This window comes from Hermetia illucens, chromosome 2, assembly GCF_905115235.1.
Source record: "Hermetia illucens chromosome 2, iHerIll2.2.curated.20191125, whole genome shotgun sequence".
Taxonomy (NCBI): domain Eukaryota; kingdom Metazoa; phylum Arthropoda; class Insecta; order Diptera; family Stratiomyidae; genus Hermetia; species Hermetia illucens.
In genome coordinates, this window is record NC_051850.1 from 19,861,933 (window position 1) to 19,881,079 (window position 19,147).

At 46.1% G+C, this 19,147-nt stretch overlaps 1 protein-coding gene across 1 annotated transcript in view; it reads left to right on the forward strand.

Annotated features, from left to right (window-relative positions):
* The first annotated feature begins 13,445 nt into the window (after nucleotides 1–13,445).
* Nucleotides 13,446–19,147, forward strand: part of LOC119648132 (ankyrin repeat domain-containing protein 12) — a 225,918-nt gene continuing 220,216 nt past the window's right edge. Inside the window, exons 1-3 of the mRNA XM_038049668.1 lie at nucleotides 13,446–13,732; nucleotides 13,940–14,108; nucleotides 14,174–14,329. Coding sequence (XP_037905596.1) covers nucleotides 13,952–14,108; nucleotides 14,174–14,329 — 313 coding nt within the window. The 5' untranslated portion in view covers nucleotides 13,446–13,732; nucleotides 13,940–13,951. The remainder of the gene's footprint in view (nucleotides 13,733–13,939; nucleotides 14,109–14,173; nucleotides 14,330–19,147) is intronic.

The window sequence follows — 19,147 nt, forward strand, 5'->3', positions numbered from 1 at the left end:
AATACTAATCTCACGACGCAAAGTAAATTGCCTGATTACAGCTTCATTATATTAATTTGGTGACTTTAAAAACCACTCAAAATAACACAATAATAAGTGGCTTCCACTATACTACGCAGTTCTCCTGACACCAGAAAACTTATAAGAAACCCTGGCATCAGCGTTAATTGTCAAAAGCTTATTGTAATCGGATTTGCCTGGAACAGCCTATTCAGTTCATTCCTCGCATTACAGAAAGAGTTGCTATTATCCAACGAATTCCATCGTCTCAATAGACTCCTGCCAAGAAGAGCCCATTAAATGATTGAGTCAGTGGCACCATCATAAAGCGCAGGCTACCTCATTTATTTTATCATTTCTATATATGTATATCATCCGATGTACATAGCTTATATCGCACATTTTCCTACATAACAAGCCTAACCTCATGGAACGTACAAACAATTCCTTATGTACACATACGAGCCTATCGCCATCACATCCTCATTAACCGGGTTTTGCCTCTTATATCTCTCAAGAATTTCGTATGGAATCATCCGGAGATAACCGAAACGAGACCGAAAGGATTCAAGAGAATCCGAAAAGTGTCGACGTTGAAAACCCAAACAACGATAAGGATTTGGTACATTGAAAGGAAGAGAGGGGCGGGGGTAGGATTGTTGTCTATAGCCTCGTGCTGGTACCGTACCAGAACAAGGACTAAAACGTGAACAAGCCAAATCAGCATACGGGATAAAATCGGGAAATTTGGCGATAAATAGATGCGTATCCTTATCTTTACTGTTTCCTTCCTCCAAAATTTCTATGTAGGTAAGAACAATAATATTCTGTACTGACCTGATTTCCATGTCCACTGTGTCCAGCATCAATATTGCTGCCACTATCAGCAGGAACCTTGGGAGAGCATATTACCCACAGCGACTGGACTTTGCGCCGCCGTCTCGCAGGCGTTTCCTGGCCATCGACGCGTCCCATTCCTGTCCCAGGAGAGGATGCACTCCGCCGGCCCGCATTGCCGGTGCACATGCACGTGGCATGGGGAAACATGACTGCTGCAAATGCACTGCTGCAATTTCACTTTTTTATGTTTTCCGATGCTTTCCTCAGAAAGTTCACAACAATCCAATACCAACCACTGGCCACTTTTCCAACGGTAACAAACTCTATCACTCAAATTCGCCACGAAATTTCACACATGAGAATTAACACAGTATGAAACACCAAAACACCGGAAATAACGCGTCCACTAACAATGAGTTTTTCCCGGAAGACTAAGGGTTGCTCTACGCTTTCCGAGTGTTTTTAACGGTCCGCATCAGCTGAGCAATAAACACGAAAACCGTACAACAAGGACACGCCGATTTACCGGGCTTACGAGAAGCGGCTCAACCGTGACACGTTAGAAAACCAAAATGCCTGCCACTAAAAAACTCGTCCGTCCAAGACAATGGCTAAGGTATATCGTGTCGTGAATAGTGAGGCAGGAAAGAGAAGCTTTGACACACTTTCCTAACCGCGCAGAGAGCATCGTTTAGGATGGCATGCATCCCACCACCCCCTAGCAGCCCACCATACACTTTTTCGTATAAAAATGAGCATAGTAGCATTGGCGGCGTGGATTAATATGAAAGCTAGATTGCCACCCACTCGTCCCGCGACGCTTTAATCTTTCTGCCCCACAACCACCCCACCCCTTTTCGGCATGTTGTTATACATTAGCGGACTCGACCTAGAGTCGCACGTTTTCATGGAGTACGTTGTCTCCTTTGAGGATGGAGTTTGGTTGAGCCTCTTACGTGTTCGTCAAACCGGCTTTGAGATAAGCAGAACGACATGTCCGAAAGCTTCCAACTGTCCAAGAAAAGGAATCTCAAGGAAATGCAAGTGAGCTGCATTGCGTGCAAAGGTCAGCACGGTGAAGTGAATGTTCCAGATGGGCGTGCTGCTCATGGATTGAAATGTGTCGATACAGTGTTATCGCTGAAAGGAAAAAATTGATAACTGTATTAAAGAAAAATAATGAAGTGTCCTTTCGAAAAGCTGGAGTTCCTTTCGTGAAAGTTAAAGTAAAATCGTCGAATTGCTCCGAGCGGCCTAGATTCAGGATATCCAAGAATTTTCACGCTACAATACCGGGAAAACGAAATATCGCGCAAAATTGACGGAATCCGAGCTTGGCAAAACTCGAGGAAAACGGAAAATCCCTAGGACCAACGGGCCGTGACAAAATGGGCAATTGGCAGATTGCTGACGACGGTACCTCATTCGAATGGGGAATGCCCACGTACTCGAGGAGGGCGATCAGACCCGAGTCTGCAAGGGACTCATCTAAAATGGCTCTGCCACGAAGCCGCACCGGAGGTTATCTGGTACCATGGGAACCGAAATGGCCCTCTGAGAGCATATGCTCCAGGAGAATTCCTGGAGGATGTGTTCTCGGCCCGGTTATTTGTGGTTGGCCCCCTAGTGGGAGTGTCATGGGCGTTGTGGTTATGCCTACATCGCGGGCAGAGCTCCTCGGAGCTCGAGCGTGGAGTTACGCTGTACAACTCAGGTGCCGTACCCCTTAGTTGCGGCAGAGGTGTTAGATAGGCCTCGCATCCAGAAACCAGAACCGCTGTGCTTGCATGGCGGGGCTCTGATTGTGGTCCCAAAATCAATCGGTGTTCGAAGAGGGCCGTGGGATTATGCCTTAACGGCAGGTACTCACGTTAAACCCCCAGGACTTTCATTCGAACGGGGAGGCGACCCAGATTCACCCAAAGCAAGCATTTTTACGCTGCGATGCCGGAAACGCGAGATATAGCAGGAAATCGGCGGATGTCGAGGTTGGTCGAAATCGAAGCAAATTGAAAATTTCCACAAACCCCGGGTCGTAAAAATTGGCAAAAATGCAAAATCGTCGGATTGCTGTCGGCAATACCTCATTCGAACGGGCAGGCGATCCAGATTCACCCAATCCAAGAATTTTTACGCTACGACGCCGGGAAGGCGAGATATAGCAGGAAATCGACGGATGGCGGGGTTGGTCGAAATCGAAGAAAATTTCCATGACCCCGGGTCGTAAAAATTGACAAAAATGCAAAATCGGCGGATTGCTGTCGGCGATAACTCATTCGAACGGGGAGGCGACCCAGATTCACCCAAAGCAAGAATTTTCACAATCCGAGGCCAGGAGCGCCAGATATAGCAGGAAATCGACCGATGGTGAGGTTGGTCAAAATCGAGGAAAATTGAAAATTTCCACGACCCCCGGGTCGTAAAAATTGGCAAAAATGCAAAATCGTCGGATTGCTGTCGGGGATACCTTATTCAAACGGGGAGGCGACCCAGATTCACCCAAAGCAAGAATGTTTACGCTGCGATGCCGAGCACGTGAGATCTAGCAAGAAATCGGCGGATAGCGGGGTTGGTCAAAATCGAGGAAAATTAAACATTTACACGACCCCCCGGGTCGTAAAAATTGGCGAAAATGCAAAATCGTCGGATCGCTGTCATTCGAACGGGGAGGTCACCCAGATTCACTCAAAGCAAGAATTTTTACGCTGCGCTGCCGAGAACGCGAGATATAGCAAGAAATCGATGGATGACGGTGTTGGTCAAAATCGGGGAAAATTGAAAATTTCCACGACCCCCGGGTCCTAAAAATTGGCGAAAATGCAAAATTGTCGGATTGCTGTCAGGGATACCTCATTCGAATGGGGAGGCGGCCCAGATTCACCCAATGCAAGAATTTTTACGCTGCGATCCCGAGAACGCGAGATATAGCAAGAAATCGACGGATGGCGGGGTTGGTCGAAATCGAGGAAAATTGAAAATTTACACGACCCCCGGGTCGTAAAAATTGGCAAAAATGCAAAATCGTCGGATTGCTGTCGACGATACCTCATTCGAACGGGGAGCCGACCCAGATTCACCCAATGCAAGGATTTTTACGTTACGATGCCAAGAACGCATGATATACCAAAAAATCGACGGCTGACGGGGTTGGTCGCAATTGAGGAAGATTGAAAATTTCCGCGACCCTCGGGTCCTAAAAATTGGCAAAAATGGAAAATCGTCGGACTGCTGTCGGGGAGGGGGGGATACCTCACTCAAACGGGGAGACGACCCAGATTCACCCAAAGCAAGAATTTTTACGCTACGATGCCGAGAACGCGAGATACAGCAGGAAATCGGCGGATGGCGGGGTTGTTCGAAATCGAGAAAAATTGAAAATTTCCACGAGCCCCGGGTCGTAAAAATTGACAAAAATGCAAAATCATCGGATTGCTGTCGGGAATACCTCATTCGAACGAAGAGGCGACCCAGATTCACCCAAAGCAAGAATTTTCACGCTGCGATGCCAGGAACGCGAGATATAGCAGGAAATCGACGGAAGGTTGGGTTGGTCGAAATCGAGGGAAATTGAATATTTCCACGACCCCCGGGGCGTAAAAATTGGCAAAAATGCAAAATCGTCGGATTGCTGTCGGGGATACCTCATTCGAACGGGCAGGCGACTCAGATTCACTGAATGCAAGAATTTGTACGCTGCGATGCCGAGAACGCGAGATATAGCAAGAAATCGATGGATGACGGTGTTGGTCAAAATCGGGGAAAATTGAAAATTTCCACGACCCCCGGGTCCTAAAAATTGGCGAAAATGCAAAATTGTCGGATTGCTGTCGGGGATACCTCATTCGAATGGGGAGGCGGCCCAGATTCACCCAATGCAAGAATTTTTACGCTGCGATCCCGAGAACGCGAGATATAGCAGGAAATCGATGGATGGCGGGGTTGGTCAAAATCGAGGAAAATTGAAAATTTCCACCACCCCCGGGTCGTAAAAATTGGCAAAAATGCGAAATCGTCGGATTGCTGTCGGGGATACCTCATTCGAACGGGGAGGCGACCCAGATTCACCCAAAGCAAGAATTTTTACGCTGCGATGCCGGGAACGCGAGATACAGCAGGAAATCGACGGAAGGTGAGGTTGGTCGAAATCGAAGAAAATTGAAAATTTCCACGACCCCCGGGTCGTAAAAATAGACAAAATTGCAAAATCGTCGGGTTGCTGTCGGCGACACCTCATTCGAACCGGAGGGTCACCCAATGCAGGGTTTTCACGTGATGACGGCGGGTATGCAAGATATCGTAGGTATACCCCGCGGAGCAGTTGGGAAACCCTCGTTCGTTTTGTTTGCAGGTGCCAAGGTCTAGCTGGAGCCACTCTGAGGATTATAGGTAAACTCTAGTTGTAGGAAGGGTGAGGTCCTGTCTTTCGTTGTTTTTATGGATTAGCTTTAAAGATCTGGACCGACTGAATTCTGCCGCCCCGGTGGTCTCACCATCGTAGTTATGGTCTCAGGAGTTTGTGACATCAAAGCGGGACCCCACACCACTTATTGGGTCCATCGCGGTGGCCACCGGTACCAACTTACTTACTATTATTGCAAACCAATTTACAAACAAATGTAAGTGTCTCGATAAAGTTTCTTTAATGGAATCAAATCTGGACATCTACATGTTCCTTCGCCGGGGCTCCTAACAAACACCACAAACACTTTAAAAACATTCGCAAACACAAATACATGTCTACACATTCCAAAGGATTTTCAAGCAAATTCAACCAATTCCATTTAATTTCAAATTTCATGTTGTGGTAACCCATCGAGAACAACCCTTCACCCAACCCAAAAGTCTAACAAGATTTTCCGGTCTCAGAACTTGTGACTGCAGTAGACTTTGAATCTAGGAGCACACTTAAAGAGAGCCTCGCGTACAGCATGTGTAATCCATTCCCACAAGGATATGCCGGAATGTTTTCGCAAAACAAGAGAATAACCAGCGAACCCAACGTACGTAACACACATGAATGTCAATGAACAAGAAATCGGGACAATGTTGTGGCTTTCAGTATGAATGGCTCAGCATAAAAAGTGAATGGTGCAATTATAAATATCCACGTGGAATGAAGTCAAGGGAATGTGCACTTCCTTTAGACAAGGAAGCTTAGCAATTCGAAATTCATAGCACCTGCTTTTTACTGGATGGTCTCGTGCCCATTTCTGGGGTAAGGTTTATTTACATTGAAAATGGAAGTGTCATTGGGTTATGTAAGACGCTCTTAAGGTGAGCTTTAAATAAGGATAGGTTGCATAATCGCAAATATGCATTCTTCTCTCTAAGTTTTGTGTCATTTTCACATCTGATTAATCTTTTACATTTAATAGTCCGAGATTCTCATCATCAATGGGGCCACAGCTGACGTCCAGTCTAACCTCGCGTTGGAAGGGAACCCCGGACATCCCGGTTTTAATACCAAGGTCCACCATTTTATATCCTTGGTAGCTGTCCGGCTTCCTAACCAACTCCATCACCTATCTAAGACGGGTCTTCCTTCTCTACCATAGATATTACCCTTCTAGACCATATGCCGGGTCATCCTCAAACCTGCACACCGCAACCTACCTACTTTTGCCCCATCGTCCGCTGTTACTTGAAATGCGCTTCAGCTCCCCCTGAAGATATTCCCGAAACATCTGCACTCCTCCTCCACTGTTCTCCGCCAAGTGCTCTTGGGGCGATCAACTTGTCGGTCATCTTGGGAGAATGGATTCCACTGCATGGTGTCGCCAGCAATTATCGCCCCTTCCTTAATATGTGACCTATCCACCGTCACTTCCGCCTTCCGATCGCATCGCATGCGGGTGCCGGGTCTGTGCGGTGACCAAGTTCTTCATATGCAATAGTATCAGACTCCATTAATGCCCGAAATGGTTTCTCTTCTGCTGGAAGAGCAGTCCATGTCCGTTACGGTGACTAGCCATCCCATCCACAAGAGAAGAGACTTCACCGGATGTGATACGGTGAAAGACCGTGATGAAGTGTTCTTTCCACCTCTTCAGTTGTTCGCCATCGTGAATGAGGAGCCCTTCAAAGGACCATCGAAAGATTTGCGACCAAATGCAAGCTCTTTGGTGATGCAATATACACTTCTGAAGTCATTGCGTTCTGCGAGCATTAGATGGTGATCCCTTTCGGGGATTCAGGAGAACTCCTAAATCTACTGCTGATTGCGAAGTGGTCGATCGTATGGTATGGCCCAACTGGCTTTACGGTAGACTATGTGCTCGAAAAATGGATCACAAATGGGGAGACAGTGCTGCTGAAATCCAATCCACTAATATCATTACAGTCGCCAACACCGCGCTTGTCACATGTCCCAGCAAGGTATTACCAAAGCCCACCTTGGCATTTTGATCACCCACCATGATCACAATGCCACATATAGGAAGCCTTCCCTGAACTGCGTGCAAGTACTCGCAGAAAACATCATTCTTCACTATATTGAAAGTTTCCCTTCTTGCAAAAACCGCGTCTAGAGAAGGCATCCTAATTCGCATCTGCAACCACTCGGCGTTCCAGAGTGTAGCACTGAAATTCCAAAATTTTCAGATTTCTAACCCCCAGTCACCTCTTACAACAAGCAAGGAAGACTTTGAATGTATTCCTTGGCCCCAACTTGAGGGGCCTTTTAAGAATTTGGCACTCAAAATTTCTCTCGCCGCCAGCAGGGTTTTTCTGAAGGAAGGGGAAGGCTTGTTAGTTAGGGCAAAGAGTTATAAGCTGGGGTAGGTATGGTGAGGCCAAGAAATCACCTCAAGGAAGCGGCCGTGAGAGATTCTTATCTTATTCTTACGGTGTTTGAGCTTCAAAATTTTTAAGGTGGCATAATTCAAGGCGGATCGTACCACCCCTCTATATTTTTTAAGTGCCTCTCTCAGAATAAGACAGTTAACACCCGTCACGAAATTAATTACCTTTGCAACTTTTTTGACCTTATTAGTGATATAGCAACATAATCCTTTATTGCTAGAGAAGCAGTCATTAGAATTCACGAAGGGAAGCCGCTCTCCCACCCTGGAGCTGGAAATCTCCCTGAGGTCCCAAAGAATGGTTTAGCTAGCTTCCGCAGCCTGGCTCTAACTAGAGCTGGGCAATCGCAGAGGAAGTGCCCATGGGTTTCCCCCTCTTCTTCGCAGCTTCAGCAACGCGAATTGTAGGGTATGCCGAGTCTGGCGGCATAGTCCCGTATGGAACAGTGTTCCATGCAGAGCGCCATAATCTTAAATGCACTTGGCACAGAATCTCTCGCGATAGATTTTTGTTCTCACCACCTGAGGCAGGTGGTGAGGCTTCGCTATCTGAATTCCATGTCTGCCCTGATTGAAAAGTCCACAGCAAAGTTTCTTGTGAAGTTCAGTTTACGTGTAACATACCCCATGGGGAATACCCTGATTTCCCGAAATACTTCGTCTAGGATGTTACTACGACCGTAGGGTTTCGCTGTCCAGCATCCGGTCTCACGTAGTCTGACGACACTACTGCTAATGTGGAGGTTTAGGGGGAGGGGATGCAGAAGTACATTAAGAGCATCTGACAGGCAGAAGTGAAGATCCCCGGTAGCACCTACACACGCGGTTCTTTGAATCCTATTAATCTTCGTTCTATCTTTTTGCTCAAAACCTGCCACCATACAATAGAACCCCGTATGTTAGGATGAAGCGCACCACAGCTGTGTACATCCAGATAACCATCTTCGGCCGGAGACTCCATTTATTTCCAAAGATTCTCTTACAGGTATTGAAACCTATATAGGCCTTCTTAACCCGCAGTATTATGATTAATCTGCAATTTAGCTTTCGATCCTGGATTATACCTAGATACTTTATATTTAAGTAAAGAACAAATCTTTGAAATTCAGATACCCTTCTGTTGGTGGTGAATAGCATCAGTTTCGTTTTGGTTGGGTTTATGCCAAGTCCGCATCTCACGGCCCACAGGTACACCTTTTCCAACGCTCCTTTTATAATGTCACTCGTAATGGAGGGAAACATCCCTGACACTGATATCAAAAGGTCGCCCGCATACGCTAAATTTCGTCTATCATTATTTACCAGAACAGCGAAGAGATGACGCCCCCCTCGGGCGTGCCTCTGCTCACAGCTCCGAACAAGTAGTTGCCTCCAAGACCCTCCAATCCAATACTGGCCGAGGCTTTATTGATAGCGTTGGTACTAACATTATTGAATGCTCCCTCTCTCCAATACTGTGGTACGTATCCCAAAGAGATACAGCTCCAGTAAACCTCGACAAGCCACGGCACAACCCTTTCGTGCTGCTTCTGTAACATGACTGGCATTGCGCCATCTAGACTCAGAGATTTATATGCGCAGAAGCTGTTTACTCCCCAGCCAATGTTACCCTCGGTAATTACCGATTTGATAGTCTCGCAGGGCTGGGGTGGCTGCAGACCCTCCAAACAAGGCTCTGACTTACAATCCTTTTTGCTAGCGGGAAAGTGCGTCTAAATCAGCAGCTCCAAGGTTTCATCAGAAGATTCCGTCCAGGAGAATTCCGACTTTTTAAGATTGGATGTGCTCCTATGTTCCTTGGACAGAATCTTACTGAGCAGGTGCCTTCAATGTTCTGACAATAGTCCAACCAAGACCGCCTCTTGGCGGTCTTGATGGCTGACTTGCACTTCTTCAGGCAGTCCTTGTATGGCTGCCAATATTTATGCCGGTAGTAGATGTTGGAGACTTCCCTGGTCATCTTCCTGAGGCTGGAGAGATCCTCATTCCACCATAGTGGTAGTATCTTCTTGCTGTATTTATCAGGGCACGAGCCTTTAAAGACGGTATCGAATGCCTTTTCTAGAGCCCCGAGCTTTGACTCCAGTTCGTCTGTCGTGCCAATCTTGCAAATTTTCACACCGGAGAGTTTGTTCTAAATAATTTGACGAAACGTTCTCCAGTTGATTCTCCTAAAATCTCTGAAACGTTTGGAGATCTCTACGATGTAATCTAGACTGAAAAGTATCCAACTATAATATAATCTGAAAAGGATCTCTGGTCAGACGCTCTCCAGTTCTTTACCCTAAGAATCCCATCGTCGGTTAGTAGGGTGATATCAAGAACCTCCTCCCAACCGTTACAGTTCTCCGAGCTTGAAAAACGGAATGTTAGTGTACTGTCCCTGTTGCACACCGATAGATTTGTAAAATAAAATCAAAGAATGAATGACCTTTTTCGTTGATTTAGGAGCTGTCCCAAAGCGTATGCCTTGCAGATTTGCTTTCTTTGTTCCTATGGTAGTCGTCAAATATTGCAATTCTTCTGGCGGAGCTGGCCGGTCAACATGTAAACCGAGCAAATGTATATGTTCTAAGCCCCCGTCTACTCCACTTTGACCACGACTAGGTCACTGAAACTAATGTCCGGACACCGAAAAGCATGCAGACTCTTCCTCGCAAGAATACATGCTCTAGGTCTGTCCTGGTCAACGTCTCCTACGTGGAATAAATTATAATATTTGCTTTGGAGCCTTTTAATGGTTCGGTCGCCTCCTACCCAAGGCTTCTGAATTAGTGCGATATCGATGTCAAGTAGATTAGCCGAGGTGAACTTCGAGTGCTGCGTTACCGTCAGCATAATCTGATTACCCCATGAGTTTCGTCAGTCCCCATCGATCCTCATCTCCGCCAACAGCTCGTTGACGACATCGATTGAATTCAGGTCGTCGTCCGGTATTGCAGAGCGAAGTGGAATTGCCATCCACCAGTGCCACACGAAAGTGGCTCCTAGCCACGTCGCTGAAGGGTTTCGCAGTTCATGCCTCGTGGGCTGGCTGTTGCTGCTTACCTTACCACAAAAGTTGTTTAGCGCCCGAACTCTTGCACACTCAGCCCCGCTTATGTTTTTGGTCGACTTCGTTTTGAGATCGATTGCATTCGAGAGCGATGGGCTTCGTCTTCTGCTCGTCTGCCAGGCGTTTGGTGTTATATTGCTCATCAAAGACCTGGTATTTAGCACGGTACTTTTTATCCGGCCTCCTTATTCTTAGCAATCTTGCTTAGAATATATTATACATTGCCTTCTGGTACTGGCTCTTGAGCTGGACTCTAGTGGACCTTCGCTTCTTAGCCGGTTTTCGGTGATCGACGGTCTTGTCGATCTTTGCATTGGAGGGGGCCCCCGACGTCAACGATTTCGGATTAGAAGTACTATGGCTGATACCCTCTACACCCAACTTCACGGCAGCGGATTCCAAGCTGGAAACCAGTAATCCGCCTGCCGCCTCGTACCGGGAAGTCTCTGAGTTTGGTTACAGTACAGTGGTGCTCAGGCTGACAGCAAGTGTGCTGCTCTCGACGGCCACTATCTCCTGGTTGGATGCCAGCAACTTGTCCTCCACTTCTTCTTTTGTCATTAGTTTGTTGTTTTTTTAATAATTGCCTTGGTCCCACGAGTAGACTGGAAAGAATGTCCACCCTGGCTAGCCCGGCTACCAAGGTAAAGGCCTTATTTGAACCTGAAGGTGCCCACGGTAATCAGAGTTCATATACTAAAGACTAAGCTACCCATTGGCCATGCAGCCCTCGGTGTATACTATTTCACCTTAGCATGGGGTCTAATTAGCACCTTCTCCAGTGCAGAGAGGACGATCCCCGAGTTCTTGCTTCGGCCCATCTCCGCAAGATTCATTTGCCCCTAACACATGACCAGCAGACAAGCAGATCCTCGTCAGTTAAATGAGCCCACTCCTAGTTCGGCCCTACACACTCTTGGCCCGTCCGAAAACAGTTTCCAGCGGCCACCACGAGGAGGCCATATGAGGACTTGCCGAATTATGCAACTTTAACATGGGTTCCAGACTGGAAACCAAAGCTTTCTCTCCCAGAAACCCCTTGACTGCCTCACAGAATATAACTTTATTTTTTGTCCTCGAGCCTAATTCGACTAGGACTCCACTTTAGGGACTATAGTTCTAAGCCAGTTTGTCGTGTCGAAAATGGTCTAAGGCATATGGTGGTGAACACGAGCTCCTTAGTCTGTCGTGCTCTGCACGAATGAATATTTGCTCCGGAAATACTTTCACAGTATGGCCAGTCAAATGCTTTTTACTGCATTAGCTGAGCTAACGACGGGCCTCCTGGCTCCTGCATTCACCCCTGGCCGCCCCGAGATTTCCACTTTCTTGGGCTCGGGTTCAGATCTCTTGCGAGCATTTCTCCATTGTGGACTGATTTCCGCTACTCCTCGCTTTCTTGGCTCTGATGCTGAAGGCTTAGGTCTGTCCTGAGCTTTCTTAAGAACCTCCCCTAGTTTCAGGCCGTCCTTCAGATAGCGCAGATAGCACCTGTACCATTGAGACTTGTCTCCTCCCTAACGTCTGAAATGGTGACCTCCGCTGGTCCCTTCGTTTTGAGCGGGGACCTTTGCTGGTTGTAGGCCAGTAGACCAATGTTGACCTCGGCTCTACTGCTTGCCTGCCCAAATTCCCGCTTTTTGGGTGTAGTCATCTGTGTGGGGGCCAGTTTGTGTTCGGTACGGGGTCCGGATTGTTTGTTGTTTGATTTGTCGGTTTGTTTTACTAGATTACTTGTATGATTCCCACGAGTATAGGGGTTGGGAGGCCCGCCGTGTACGGTAAGGTTAGGCTTACTCACTACAACTGATGGCTGAAGTAACTCCAACGAAATTTTATTTATCTCTTTCCTTGATCTCAGCATTTTATTTTTATTTGACTTGGGAAAGTGCAAAGTACGTTGCTCAAACCGTCCTACTCTATCTGGGCTTAGGACAAGCATGGTATGTAAATAACATTGTGGATTCGATGCTTGCAACCTCAAATGCCTGGTCTGAATGTAATCTCCAGGCTTTTAAATCCCCATCCAGCATATCAAACCACCGTTGTTTAGGCCTGCCTTTTGGTCATTTACCAACGACTTCGATGTTCAGACCAATCTCGGCAAATGGATTTTTGTTAGCGCGAATTACTTGACCATACCATCGAAGACGCCTCTCTCGCAGTCTTTCCAGGATCGATGCAACTCCATATCGATCGCGAATATCCTCATTTCGGATGTGATCAAAACGTGTCACGCCACTAATCCAACGCAACATCTTCCTCTCCATTACCACAAGACGCCATTCATTGTCTTTTATAGTCGGCGAACACTCAGAACCATAGAGAGCGACAGGACGGATGACATTACGATAAATTTTAGATTTGAGACGTCAATTCAGCTAAATCGCGGTTAAAAGCACAAATTCCAGAAATAGCTACACTAATATTCAAAGTTGGAAGTGAATTGACCTATTTTTGGAAAATCGCTCATTTGGTGTTTATTTTTGTGCTGCACTGTTTTTATCTTATACACGGTGGAGGCCTCTAGCATATACAAGAACCAAGGAAGCCATATTAGAAACTTTTCATTTTTGTGAAAGGAAAATTGAATCTTCTTTATTTTACTATTACCGTCAGTACACGCCACAGATTTGCGTAAATGCGGTCCATTCAGAAAACAATAAAAATTTCTTCAAAATTTCAATGAAAGTTGCTTCCACATGGCATTACCAAAATGTCCGCCATTCTCCCAATTCAATTCCGGATTTGTTTGTAGTTGCGCGCAACTACGCAGATTTTTTGCGATCCACTCACCACTCCATCCACAACGGCCGTATCCATACACGCAGTCCTGTCACCGTGTGCTCTCCGAGTGACGACGAATTTTCCCACCGACTGCATCGTGTAAACGTAACCGAGACTAGTGGCGGAGTGTCTGAAATCGCATCGGTTAGTGAAATTCTAGCAAATATTACACGTTCCCGGTTGTGTCGCGAACAACAGACGTTTCCATTGCATCGCTGAGTGTCGCCTTTCCAGTTTGCGCAAAGTTTTGGTGAGTACCGGCGTGCGAATAACGTTTGAGCGGGCAAAAATCACCAGACAGCCGCCTGCACGTAAACGTCAAAAAGGCGCATTGACACTTTTCGTTGTTTACATCCCGTAACTCGGCCACTGTCAAAGTGTCGTCAAACAAATTCCGCTTGCCGCATTGTTTTGCCGACAACCGAATGATAATTGATTGTTTCCGTGACCTTTGTAGGATGTAAACAGGATGCCCGCACCATCAAGGCCAAGAGGTTTCGCGGGTGGTTCCGGGGGAGGTGCTGGCCGTCCGGCCCCAAACACTCCAATGTCTGAGCGCCAACAAATGGCTCTTCTCATGCAAATGACATCCTCGTCAACGTCGCCGTCGTCCTCATCGAATGCTGGTGAGTTGCTTTTGTGGTATCAGACGTTGGCGGGTTACTGAACTATGGAATTTTTGTGATTTCAGAGATGAGCCCCGGTAGCTCCCATGGACCGGCAAGATCTCGTGATCGGAACGAAAGGGGCGAGACCACTTTGCATTTTGCAGCTATAAAAGGCGATCAGGAAACGGTGAAGAAACTTTTGGAGTCTGGAATAAGCCCAGATGTGACGGATTTCGCAGGTAAGTTTGACGGGAAAAGTATTACGGTCGCCCAAGGAATATCTAGAATTGCTTACGCCAGAGTCAGTGAGTCCAACAAATTTCTTTTGATTTTACAATTTAAAGGCTATTAACTCCTGAAATAATTCCACGGCACCCTTGTATCCACTGTTTCGACCTCAGACATAAATACTCTCCCTCTAGTCTTGCGGTATCATATCCATTGGGCTACGCTTATCCATCAGCTTTGCTCCACGAAACGAAAAAAAATTCGAATTTGTTGCACAGTTCAGAACAGACCCATCTCCGCCATATCATTCAGTTCGAAATCGATCACCAAACGCTTTGTAAGGTGCTATCCATAAAGAACAAGAGTCCACAGCCAAGACATGGATTAAACTGAATACTGAGCGCTTTAGACACCTCAGATAGCTCACCTTTTAGGAGGTGACTCGCATATGGCTGGCGTAATTTGTGATTGATGCATCAACGAACGTCTTAAATCCAAAATTTACTACCAAAGACAACAAACGCCACTTCTTTGCTTTGGAAACGAAGATAGTTGCGAAACACCTTTGATGGTGTGGTCATGTCATCTGCGCCAATGGAAAACGATCCAAGGCCACCCGAAAAAGTGATGGCGCTTGCGGGACTTGAAATATTCCCGATTCCACCCAGCCCAAATCAAGATCAAATCAACCCGATCCAGGTGAGTCGACTTCGCTAACGAGTGAACCAAACGCTAGAGGAAAAAAGAAGACTTTGGGAAAGAGTTAAGGAAGGCTATTTGTGTACTTACTATTGTCATGAAGGTAATAATAATAATCGTTGGCGCAACAATCTATATTGGGTCAGCCTTGAGTTGCGTTAGAACACTTCGTTCAAGACCGTAACGGGACACTACCATACACTATAGGAGGCAATGTGGTCAGCATTGCACTCGCCCGAGATTATTACCCTGATTTGTCTCAGGTACTCATTCACAGCTGAGTCGACTGGCATCCGACGTCAAATCACGACACAAATCCGGTTGCTACCAGTGAGATTGGAACCGCAACCTTTCGTATGACAGCCTAACCACGCAGCTATTCGGACACATTGTCGTGAATATACTAGCTGACATCATCCTGAAATCAATTGTAGAACCGTGTGTGGAATTTAGATCCCTGCTTCATCTGCTTTCTATCAATCTCAAGGAGGCTTTCGAGAATGTGAACAGGGAAGTTGTCTGGGACGCTCTACGCACGAAGGGTTTCGTGAAAAAACAACAAACAGATCTGACCGAGATATCCCGTGACGTTCTTCTTCGTTGTGTGTAGAGGGTTTCAAGGTGCTATGTCCAAACCTCAACTACACTGATGACTCTTACCGAGTTAGAGCCAAACGACCCAAAAGGCATGAGAAGTCGGACTGAAGATAAACAGGCTGAGTGAACATCGCACGCTTCCCATTTGTGTTAATGGTCAGAACATCGACAATAACAAATAAAGAACTTCGTTGGCGTAGTGGCCTTATATTCGTGGACTTGTTAATAAGTGATAGTGGATAAGTCATACTTTGAAAAAAGGTAACAACTCGATTACGGGTTATGTCATGCAATCGGGGTTGCTAGCATGGGATGACCAGGACTACCAGTCGACGAAGAGCACCAGTTTATCACAAGAAGGTTGAAGCGCCTTGCCAGGAACGGGCAGCGATGCCGCAGAGATATGTTTTGCGAAGTGGTCACTTGATTGCTGGCATAAATTTGTCCTCAAACGGGACAAGATCACCAGCCTTTGCCTGGACGTTGTTAAGGCATAGGTAATCTCCTTGGCAGCTTTACTAAAACACGAACTTGGTTTACTGAACCAGCTGCTAACGACAGGTACACTAACCGTCTTTAACTGATACTTAAATTCTAGCGGTGTGGCTGATTGACTATCTGTAAGGATCAATCCTAACGTTGATAACGTGTTGTCAAAATCTTCCGAGTTGTTGGTGTAAAAAGGACGCGAGTCCTTTAAGGCGCAAGCAATGTGGTGAGGAAGGAAAGACTGACGGTCTCGTCCAGGACAGGGGCAATTCATCAGACGCTGCCTCACATCTGCCCAGGGAGCAGCGTGACCGAAATCGGTAACAGGTGTAAAGCGCTCCTTTATATAATGGCGAAAACACGACTGACGGTTGCGTCCAGGGACGCTGCTCCTAGGGCAGACGTGAAGCAGCGTCTGATTACGAAACCGTCAGTTTTTCTGTCTATTTGTGAACTTGTTTGCTATGCCCTAAAAAAGGGAATAAGTTGCTGAATATGTATCCCTCATATTCTAAACAAAAATGTGGTGAAATTTTCAAAAGTCACTTTGTTCTCTTTGGCGAATTTTGTAGAATATCTCCTTTGAGACTATCGAAATTCGATGCTTGTGAAGTTATGAAATCCAACCTACGATGCGTCTTTAAATGTTTTCTGTTCAAGATCACATGATGCTCAGAACCAAAAATTATCGGCGAAGTCCACTTCGATATGAGAAAGTAGTCGGGCTGTTCTTGAGCTTATTGCTGGATTGGGTGCCTTATGAAACAGAGGCGCTGCATTGGCATACAATGTGGCTTACGGTTATGTGGGTATGCCAAATTCAAAATCCAATATTCTCACGTAAGCAGAACGTTGATTCGTTGCAAAATGTGAACACCAGGTCAGAGACCGATATGATGATCCTTAGACAGAATAATCGAATGATGACATTCGACTGTTAATGCAGTGCGACATTAGTTCTCCATCGAAGACAGTAGACTCAAATAACGGAAACAAACGGTGAACATTTTTAAAGCCAATTTCTCCAAGTTTCATTGTAGCGTACGGGCCCAATGTAAACTTGCATATGTTTCCGAGTTTCTTGGACAACGTCCGGAATTGCAAATTGGTCAGCTATTTCGCCAACGCTACATACACCATATTTACGGTAGAGGGAAATGACGGACATGATGCAGACGTCGCTACTAAAGGTGGCAAAAGATGTTGAGATGAACAAGTGCACCAGTTTTTCATGTAAAAAATGGAAACAGGTATTTACAGGCTTCCTGCTGTTGTGAAAATACTAGCTAAAATCATCTTAGAACGTATCAGAGAACATCTCGAAAGCTTGTTCGACTAAGAGTAGGGTGTGCTCCGCTCTAGATTCTCCTGTATCTATCACATTTACATCCTCCGGATCATTACGGGGCAGAATGCAGAGCTCAAATCTCGCCTCTACCTCCTTTCTATAGATTTCAACACACTCTCGGCAGCGTAAAGAGTGAGTGTATATGAACTTCTATACGCAGGAGGACGAGCACCCCGGAAAAACTAACAGCTGTTTTCAGAGCAACATATGACCGCGCAAAGTGTTGTGTTCTGCATCGAGGTAAAATCTTAGGAGAATTTCAACTCCAGGGTTCGTCTCGTTATCTGTGACTTCCTTCATGCTTTGTTGCCCGGAGAACCTCGAAAGATTCAGGGGACGAGGTCATCTTTCCCCAAACACATACATTGGGCTGACGACATGTTCTTGCTCTCTAACCGATTCATGGACCTTAATCAAATGGTTCTGGATTTAGAGAACGAAGCAAAGGGGGTCGGATTGAAGACCAAGGTGTTTATTTTGAATGGTCATCGCATTATTCCTATTTGCATTAATGAGCAGAATATCGAAGCAGTCGCACAGTATTTTTTAAGAAGCGTTATTTTTGCGGCTGACATATCGTTAGCGCTAAATCCACCTTCACTAAAATGCCGACGGAAGCTTCAATTTTTCATCAATCATGTCTACGTTGGGTTTATCAGGGTACTCTGGCCTGAGGCAACAACAAATTAATAATTCATACTGACCATTCGCTCGTTTACATGTTAATGAGCAGATGGAAGTGGCAGTAGAGACATCACACACTGAGAAAAGGCAACTTTCTTTCGGGTTATGTCATGCAATGGAACCTACTATTCTAGCATGAATGAATCCTCCTAGAGCTACGTGGTGCATAAGAAAAAAGAGCGTAGGATCCTCGGAAATTTAGGAGGATACCGGCAGCGACGACCGCACTATGCTCCACATTGAAGTTTCTGGCAAACATATATATTATAACCTCACAACAGGCTCCATTAATGGAGCCCAGGAAAAATTTACATAATAATAATAATCGTTGGCGCAACAATCCATATTGGATCAGGGCCTTGAAGTGTGTTAGAGCACTTCATTCAAGACCGTAACGGTACACTACAGAACACTGTAGGAGGCAATGTGGTCAGCAATGCGCTCGCCCGAGATTATTACCCTGATTTGACTCAGGTACTCATTCACAGCTGAGTCGACTGGCATCCGACGTCAAGTCACGATACAAATCCCACTGCCACCAGCGAGATTTGAACCGCGGCCTTCCGTATGACAACCCAGTGCTCTAACCACTGAGCTATCCGGACACAAATTTACATAACTCCCGCAAATGGCAACTTGGCTAGAGAAACAAATTTGTTCCCAAAAAGACAAGATCACAAATCGGAGTGACTTTCGACGTTAAAACAAAGGCAAGTGGTTTAGTCGCCAGCTTTACCAAAACACGAGCATTGATGAGGACGTGTCCGTTAGTTATGAACTCCAGACATTCTGGTTTTGCGACGAAGTCTTCCAATTCGATATCCCTAAGAGCTATTTGGGGTCCTATTAAATGTTTCCCGTTTCTTACCAGGTGACGCTCGGCGCCAAAGAGAAGTCTACTCCAGCATTTCTGAGCTCATAGCTGAAAGGTGCATCATATCGAGCAAGGGTAATGCATTGGCATCCAATCCAAACGCCAAAATTGTGAGCAGAGCCTACCCTTGCCATTCAT